The 9,301-nt window shown below is 38.8% G+C and overlaps 1 protein-coding gene across 1 annotated transcript in view; it reads right to left on the bottom strand.

Moving 5' to 3' along the window:
• Positions 1-2,211: 2,211 nt before the first annotated feature.
• LOC124285009 (homeobox protein Hox-A9a-like) overlaps positions 2,212-9,301 on the bottom strand; it is a 21,134-nt gene continuing 14,044 nt past the window's right edge. Inside the window, exon 2 of the mRNA XM_046721152.1 lies at positions 2,212-3,749. Coding sequence (XP_046577108.1) covers positions 3,439-3,749 — 311 coding nt within the window. The 3' untranslated portion in view covers positions 2,212-3,438. The remainder of the gene's footprint in view (positions 3,750-9,301) is intronic.

Below are 9,301 nucleotides of genomic sequence, written 5' to 3'. Positions count from 1 at the left end.
GTCGAGGAAGCGGGAAGTCTATATGTGTCGAGGCCAAGGAGGTACATCATTTATCGGGATACTATACGTGTCGAGGTATGGGATGTTCCGTGTGTCGAGGTAGAGGTGGTACTTTGCTGTGATGGGGGAGTATTTTGACATTCGAGGTGCCAAAGTGCTCTGAGTTGAAGTAGAGTAATCGGTATGTGTCGAGGTAAACATGGGGTGCTAGGTGTGTCGAAGTATCGGTTGCTATGTGTATCGAAGTTGAGGGGTAATTATTTGTGTCGAGGTTTGGGATACTGTCGGTTCGAGGTTGCAGAAGAGGCAATTTTGTGTTTTTCGATGTTGAGGAGGTACTCTGTATGTCGAGATAGAGAGGGTTATGTGAATGTCGAGGTACAGGGAGTGGTCTATGTCCGGTAGAGGTAGAGGGGTACTATGTGTGTTGAAGTAGAGGGAGTACTATGAGTGTTGAAGTAGAGTGAGTACTATGTGTGTCGAGGAAGAGAGGTTATATGAATGTCGAGGTACAGGGAGTAGTACTGTGCAGACAATGGCTTGCGAGGTAGATAGGTTACATTGTTTGTAAACCAAGAAGTGCTGTCGAACTAGGTTACCATGTTTACTGACTTGAGTGCATGATATATGTTTGTAAACCAAGAGATAACGGTTACCATGTTTATGATATATGTGGAGAGCAGTGAGTGCGGTGAGTGCACAGGTAGATGATATTTCATGTGTACAGAGGTTACTGTCTGTCGAAGTTGAGGATGTGTTATGTGTGTCGAGATAGAGAGGTTACTGTCCGTGGATGTAGAGGGGGTACTACGATGCATTCTTTGTCAAAGTAGAGGGAGCCCTATGTGTCTATAGCCACGGGGGATTGATGTGTGTTGAGGTAGAGCAGGCGCCATGTGTCAAAGTGGAGGGGATTCGGGATTCTACGTGTGCCAAGGTTTAGGGTATTGCATGTGCGTCGAGGTAGATAAGGTACTTTGTCTGTCGAGAAGGGATACTATGTTGCGTGTGTACATATAGATTAACAAAGCGACAATTCCTCCCCTAAAGTTGAAGAAGTCGAGCCATGTATATGAATTTCGAGAATTTTCGAATTCGTACGTATGATATACTGGGCTTTCTTGTCTGTTTCAGCTAAAGCCATTCAGATTTTAGTTACCTCACAGTCGCTGTATGAATGTGTAAATTTATGACCGAGCTGTAGACATACTTTGTTCCAGCGACGAGGCTAGCGACACTTTGACATTATGGTGACAACTTGAAACAAATGAGTAATATACGTTTCTATTTATTCACAGAAAGAATCACTTTATTCGTAGGAACCAACAAGTCATCGTATCTTATGTGCCTCATAGGTCATGTCGAGTTCGTTCAGATTAAGCAACTCCTCCGAAACCTTCACAAAGCACTGGTTTTATGATTTTGTACTTAACACGTATTATAAATTGAAACATTCAGAGAGACAATAAATATTCATGAGAATAGGTAGCATCTCGCAAGGTTATACTGTGCCTTAGTTGTCCATCCAAACGAACACAACAGAATCCTCGTATGGGTTTCCATAAACGCAAACTCTTCTCAATCGTATCGACTCAATACCACTATGACAATAATTACTACATATACACCAATGTATTTAATTCATAAGTTATAACAATGAATGAAATGAACACACAATGTATCGACTTAAAAATGAACACATGTAAGTCGATTATGTTACAAATGCAGTTTCACGATTGACTTGAAAGGAAACTCTGAGATAGCATATTTCAGGTCAGGGTTTAATTGACCATTGTCCACTTTTATCACATGGACAACGCAATATCATACTTAATGGATTCGTGCGATGAGATTGGTACCATTTTAGTACACACAAATAGCTGAAATGAGAATGAAGGATAGATAGAAACTAAACGTGATGTGATGGGTTCCTTTTGAACAAAGGTAAGGGTTTGGCATTCCAACTCAAACAGCTATAGAAGAATAAACTGAAAAGCCGGATTATTGCAAAATCTTCTATTTTAAACTTAAGTACCCACCCACCAGCTTAAATTGTCATTCTTGTGACATTATCAGATGCATTCGTGTGATGTCATATTAAGGTCTATATGCAAAGACATTTATTCATTAGATTTATGATAATTCAGTGTAGACAATTGTTTCACAGGTTCATTAAACAATCACACGTTGTCTAGGAAATGAAGTTCTAAAAATATTATTTAAATTAATATTTATAGAATTTAAAAATGAAATTGTTTTTAGCTAACCTGTCCATTAAATGAACTGTCACAAAGTAACTGTCACATGTCACATTAGAAACAGTCACTTCCATAATTTCAATTCTGAGAATATGTCAGGATTTAACATTGCCATTATAATAATGTTTATAGTAGTCAAAGATTCTTGAAATAATTATCTAGTTCCAATTGTGCGCTAAGCTTAAACTATTACACCAGGAATTCATACCTTGAACATCTACCATTGTCCAAAAGAGTAATATCCGTAATATCGGCAACAACAGTTGCCATGTGGACCAATTTGGAACAAAACAGAAAATATTGCAATTTTTGTGTCAAAGATACGCATACTGGTATGAACCGAGGAACCAAAGGGTGAATTTCAAGCACCATTTGGACCTACTTCCGGCTCTCTGAGCTTTTGCGTTTATATTACACGTATTCTTTGAGTAAATAAGAATGCGCAATGCCATTATGTTGCATTCTTTGTGGTAATGCATTCAGTCAAATACTTACTGTTTGTAAGGTTTATTGTATGTATAATCTAACGTATAACTGACCTGTAAATCTTGCGTCATTTTGAAAAGTAGTAAAAGAATAAAAAGTTCTAAGAGAAGAATGTTCCAACTACATGTACCTAACAATGTAGAGACTGAGTGGAGAAGTACCCAAGCTTTCGATCGTTCGAATTCGGTTCATTGGTGCCTTCTGCGAAGCCGGTGCTGTTCTTCACATCGACATATGGATCGTGTATTGCTAAAAGTGGATAAACTCACAATACTATGATCAAACCATACATTAGCTTTGGTTAATGACATCTATGGAGGTACCATTACTGGGGATTGAAAGAGTACGTATATTTGACGTTATTCAGTGTTAGTTTTCCACCGGGGCATCGCGCCCCACGATTCGGACTAGCGGTGGAATTGTTGCCTTCAAGAACAGAAGTCCACGGTGTCCTTCCCACAGAGAAGACCCTATGTTAAAGCTATGCATCCTAGAGAACCGTCATGCCACAACAGGAAGTGATCATACTTTGCCGAATGAGATCAAATTCAACTTCCTGTGATAAACGTCTCAACGGCGTCTCCTGCCAACACCACCATCAACATCCCAGAGACGACGTCCTGTCTGTAATGAACTACGAAGTTCCCGAGGGTTCCCCATCAATGTTATTTTTGTTATCTAAGAGTCACGTGATTCATGACGTCATAGTACCATCATCTAACACGTCATGCGGAACTTGTCCCACTGACCCGGTGAGTTCCTCCCGTTTCTGTAGCTTTTTGGCTTTAATCCGGCGGTTTTGGAACCAGATTTTGATTTGGCGTTCTGATAGATTGATAAGCTGCGACAACTCCCATCGTCGAGATTTGGATATGTACGTAGATCCAGAGTACTCTCGCTCCAACTCCGCTATCTGGAATTTGGAGTAAGGGCGACGTCGTTTGCGGAGCGTCACGGTCGTTGGCGCAATGGAAGTGGAGGGAAGATGGATTGACTGCTGCATCTCTGAAACAAATATATAAAAATCAGTTCCATTATTTCAGCGGGGATTCGTTGCGTTTATATGACAGCTTGGTACTAATTGGTCCTAATCTCTTGGACACTGGTTTCGTGTTGGTATTCGCAATCTAAATATAACATAAACAGAAAGCAACACTTACATATTTACTACAATAAATAGCTTACAATGAGTTTGGTAGGTTTTAAACCATCGGTCAAAATATTACTTGTTTGTAGTTTATACAAACGATCCAAAATGAAGCCGCTTCTCAAGAATGGTTGTTGTACAGTCTAGTGGGTTAAGCGTTCGCTTGTCTAGTCGAATGTTCGGTTTTGAATCCCCACACCACTTGGACACAATGTGGGTAGCCCATTGTTTGTGTTCCTTTGATATATTCCTATACTATTTAAAAAGCGGCATAAAATCATACTCGCTTACTCACTCATTTCTCAAGAGAATATATAGATGAATTATTCAAACAAAATCCAGCGAAGAAGATTAAGATGTCAGGGAGGAAGCATAATTAGATGTAAGATACATTACAAAAAGGCATAAACCAAGGTTACAGTTATCCTGTCATCCGTCGGTTAGTTATGATGTAAACAAGTGCTTTGTCCCCAGATGCATATACAGTAAAATACCAGCCGGGGTGGCGTTCACAGTAACTGTGACAGTTTATGTGACACATGTGGGACAGTTAGGAAAACTGTCTCCAGTACATGTGACCCAAAGATTCTCAAGGCAGAGAGGTTACAAGAGATAGTCAGACAAACTAATGATCGACATAGGGAGCATCTATTTCATTAACAATCCATGCAAGGATTGGATTCTCGGCCCTACTCATAGAAGCCCTAAGGAGCGATTATGTATATATTTAAAAAAAATATGTTTTAATAATGAGACATAAAACCAAATAAGAATCAGATATTTTTAACCTAACTTAAGAATGTGACAGAATTGTTTTGATACTGTTCACTGTTTAAGAATGTATATTACAATAAAATTAATATAATGATGACAGGGTACCCGTTAATTTCCGGGTTAGAAATTAACATATGTTATATTTGGTAACACTTTCTTAATAAAGTACAGATTCTAGTACTTTGGTTGGGATGAGTTCCATCCGGGAGTCAGGCACTTAATCGCGAGCTGTTGTGTAATCACGGGTTCGAATTGGTCTTCAGTAACCCATGCTTGTCGTAAGATGCTACTAACGGGATCGGTAGTCAGACTCGCTGACTTGGTTGACACATGTCATTGTATCCCAATTTCGTAGATTGATGCTCATGATGTTGATCACTGAATTGTCTGGTCCAGATTCGATTATTTACAGACCGCCGCCATATAGCTGGAATATTGCTGAGTGTGGCGTAAAACCAAAAAAAACAACCCAAAACAAAAATGATGACAGGGCAAATGGTTCCTATTTCGATCATGACATATATTCACACAGGATCAACAAGATGAAGTACAGGTTTCCTGATGACCATGATTCAGTGTAACCCCACCTGCGCGTGTAAATCTATCTACCGAAAAAATATAAGTAAAACAACGTTTGTTCACCCCCAACGTGGATGACACTGTACTGTTGACCTAGTGAGTCAGTTTACATTGTCAACATAACTTACAAAACTGAAATAATAGCCCATGATGAAGCTTGCCAAAGTACAATTGATTTAACAATGATACCTGAAGTAATAAAAGTCAAATAAGAGACGGAGGGATACCTGAATATATGCCGTTTCATCACTTCACGCCGCCATTACGGAGTAATAAACACCCCACGACAATAGGAGACGGCTTATGCACTCGCCCTGTCAGCGCCAGTGCGCCACCCAAGGAGTTCCTATAAAATTAACTTCAAAGCGACACGAGACGTCGTTACAATGTAACTATATGCATTCCGTAATTCGGATAATTTTGGCTTAAATGTTTTGATCTCACCCATGGGTTTACTGTTAATATTTAACAATTGGATGATGAGGCTATATTTAGACTTACTGAATGCAAACTGTGGTATTGATATCTTGTTTTAAAATACATAGCATTGACAAGTCAAACAAGTACATTGAACGTGGTTAAAACATTAATCATTAGATATCATGATATAAACATGCATTTAAACCATATTAATGTAGTCGGAAATTGTGTTTTCATGTCATCAAATCAAAACCACAGTCATATATATATTAATACACTTATATTAATAATATAATTTAAAAAGTATAGTCTGGGCTTGAGCAAAAATATATTTCAAATGGCAGTCGTGTTAGAAGCATCATGTGACAAATTGTCTGGCGTTTTGAACGAGAAGCGTCGATTGTCAATCCAAATGTTGTCATAAATAATATTTTTAATCCATATATGGAAATACCCTTTGAGGCAACGTTGAGTAATGAGGGTTACTGAAGAGCAAGGTCGCGCACTTCCACCCCGCCCAGGCGTAAAACGCGCGTAATAAACACAGACCATGTTGATTGCAGCTCGAGAGGTAGAGAGTATTTACTCTCCAACCCAAAGCAAACTCTCTGCCATTTTTTTATAACCTCGCACCCATAAGCCGGCCAACATCAAAGACGATTTTGCGACTTGTCACCGTCGTAAACGCTATGAAAAGCAACGTCGAACCTTGCATATCTAGCAATAAAACCGTTAAATTGTTAAAATTCAGAAACACCCGTCGCCAATCCATTCTTCTTCTTCTTTCTTGCCTAGAGACACACTACAACCGTGGGCGGTCAGTAATCATTTCCAATGTAAATAAATGATATGAAAGCCATAAAGACGGACCCGAGTCGACATGAAAGACGGACATATAAACGTCCCTGTCGAGTCCTCTAAAAGAATAAAAAATGTAACCCTCCCCCCTGTTCTCCACCGAGTTTATTATTCATTGTGTTCAGAGAACACCCTTCCAGTCCAGATCGTCAAACAACGATTAAATGAAGATGATATCGTTTTCCAGATCATGATAAGTGATAATTTGATGGGGACCACTAATATATATTTCTTCATTGTTAAAACCGACGTTCTTGGACAAAGGTTTAAACCATGCATGGCCTCTCTTTTAATAAAGCCGCAACGTTTATAGATTCTTCTCTGCATGTTTAAAAACAATGTTCCGAAATTGGTTTATGTATAAAAACCCTGACAAGACCATTTCCATACATAAAATCTGAAACCGGTTCATTGTACGATTCCGATGATATCATAAACATACATTATAGTATCATTGTCAATGAGAAAGCTGGTAATTTTGTAATATATACTATATAAATCCATTGTGGTTTCTGTAAAAAGATTCAAGCTCATAGTCATATGATTAAATTGACCACTGTTTCCCGTCGGTTTCTGTACCATGTAGGTATGACATAGTGGGTGAAAACGTACAATGACTGACTGACTGAGTTTGGTTTTACGCCGCTTTTAGCAATATTCCAGCAACATCACGGCGGGGGACACCAGAAATGGGCTTCACACATTGTACCCATGTAGGGATTCGAACCCGGGTCTTCGGCGTGACGAGCCAACGCTTTAACTACTGGGCTACCCCACCGCCCGAAAACGTACAATGATACATAGATTGAGTCCTATAACATTGGTTGTAAAACCCTTTCTTTATTGCATTTCATAGTAACCCTAGTTCGTAGTTTCATATGATTTCAATCACATTTTATGCCAGACATTCGAGACAGAGTTTTTGACGTTATAAGTAAAATGTCATTTGTAAAATGCAGATTTTAAAGCCATTTCTAACAGTGAAACCAAGCCCCACAAGAATACTGTAGCAAACCATAATGTTCGCGAACACCCGGAATCGTAAACAAAAAATAATAATTCTGTTTTACTTTCAAGACATAGGTATCCAGGTGAAAAATAAGAATGATCTTACTACGGCATCCCTACTCTTATTTTATTTTTATCGTTCCCCTCCTAAGCCATATTAAGTGCCCTCTAAGACATACCTCAGCATCAGCTCATCAACTTTGAAGCAGTAGAGGATTCCATCCTTGCTCTCAGGGTGGTCGGACATTAAAACTTTATCTCTTAACAGTTCACCTCTGAGTCTCAGCGTAAATATATCCCACCCGAGACGAGCAGTAAAGGCAGTAATTCTAGACGAAAATTTTCAATATAATCGCATCTTTGGCTTGATAAGCTCTCCATGATCTGTGGACGATGGCAGCGGCATCTATCCCACGTTAAACCTGTCTTCAACACCTTTCGATATTACGGGTAGTTAAAAGCGTACCCTCAGCATTTGGTTACAACTGTTTGTTGGTTTAAGAGGAAAGGTTAGGAGTAGACACATATTTTGCAGATTCAAGCATATCGTTGATTTGAATTGTCAAAAACATTATGCATTATGTGTTTTTGCAGATTAAAGTGGATCTGCATCTTTCAGGAACTGATAACTTGAAATGGAGATGAAGGTTCTGAGGGCCGTTGAATATTACAAAACTGTAGGTGTGGTGGTATACTGTAGTGTTACTAAAACTTATTCTAGTCGATAACGTTCACATTACCTTGTGTAAAGCTAAGTAGTAATGCCAGATTCTGTGTCGTACACACAAATACACAGACATACACACACACACCAAAACAACTACACTAAAACACATACACACACATCACCAGAACACTCACACTCAGGCGCACACTAACACACACACACACACAGAGATCTTCACACACCTTCACACTCAGGCGCGCACACACACACACACACACACACACACACACACACGCTTGATTGAGCCAAAATATAACAATCGTCTCCTTCTGATGAGAACAGAGTTTGGACATTTACAATTGACCGATACTGACCCTTGCCAGATAGGTGTTCTTGTAACGTAGCATCGTGTCGGTGGGATAGCGCATGTACTGGTTACTATCGTCTCCAGTAAGTACGAACTCTATTGCCAGGAGCGCTATAGTCTATGTCTTTATGATCTCATAAAGTGATAACATGTTTCCCTTAATCTTCTAAGGCTGGGTATTTCCTACAATCCAAACTTCAAACAATTTGTCGCTACAATCAACCGGACAATCATCTCCCTCGGGCGAGATATCTGAATCATAGTTTTTCACAATATTTTTGATTTTAAGAGCGCCCATGTGCGAAGAAGATTTTGATCTATTTCTACATGTACATCCGGCCATTTACTGTTTTTATGATGGTTTATGTGCACACCTTTCTTTAAAATCCGATACCATGAAAATCAATGCAACTTACATATGTAATAATGTTGTAATATGTAGATACTATTATAACAGCAACGCCAGAGACAGCAACAGTCTCGATTATCCGACGAAACAGATTCCATGAGGCGTCAAAAAAGACAACGGTAAAAATGTCATTATATTTATCATTCTATCAACAGATGGACAAACTCTCGTAAATGATTTCATAATTTCTATTTGTAAACATATACATTTTACCATACGATACGATACATACCAAACGAAAACAGTTTCATCTCTAATCTTGCAATTAAAGTGGACAAACATAAAATTTATAAATTAAAGTCATATATTAATATTACGATCTCAGTTT

The sequence above is a fragment of the Haliotis rubra genome, unplaced genomic scaffold (genome assembly GCF_003918875.1).
Source record: "Haliotis rubra isolate DU_JTF1 unplaced genomic scaffold, ASM391887v1 Scf35, whole genome shotgun sequence".
NCBI lineage: Eukaryota > Metazoa > Mollusca > Gastropoda > Lepetellida > Haliotidae > Haliotis > Haliotis rubra.
Note: the sequence above shows the minus strand (reverse complement) of the source record. Positions and strands in the feature narration are given on the sequence as shown.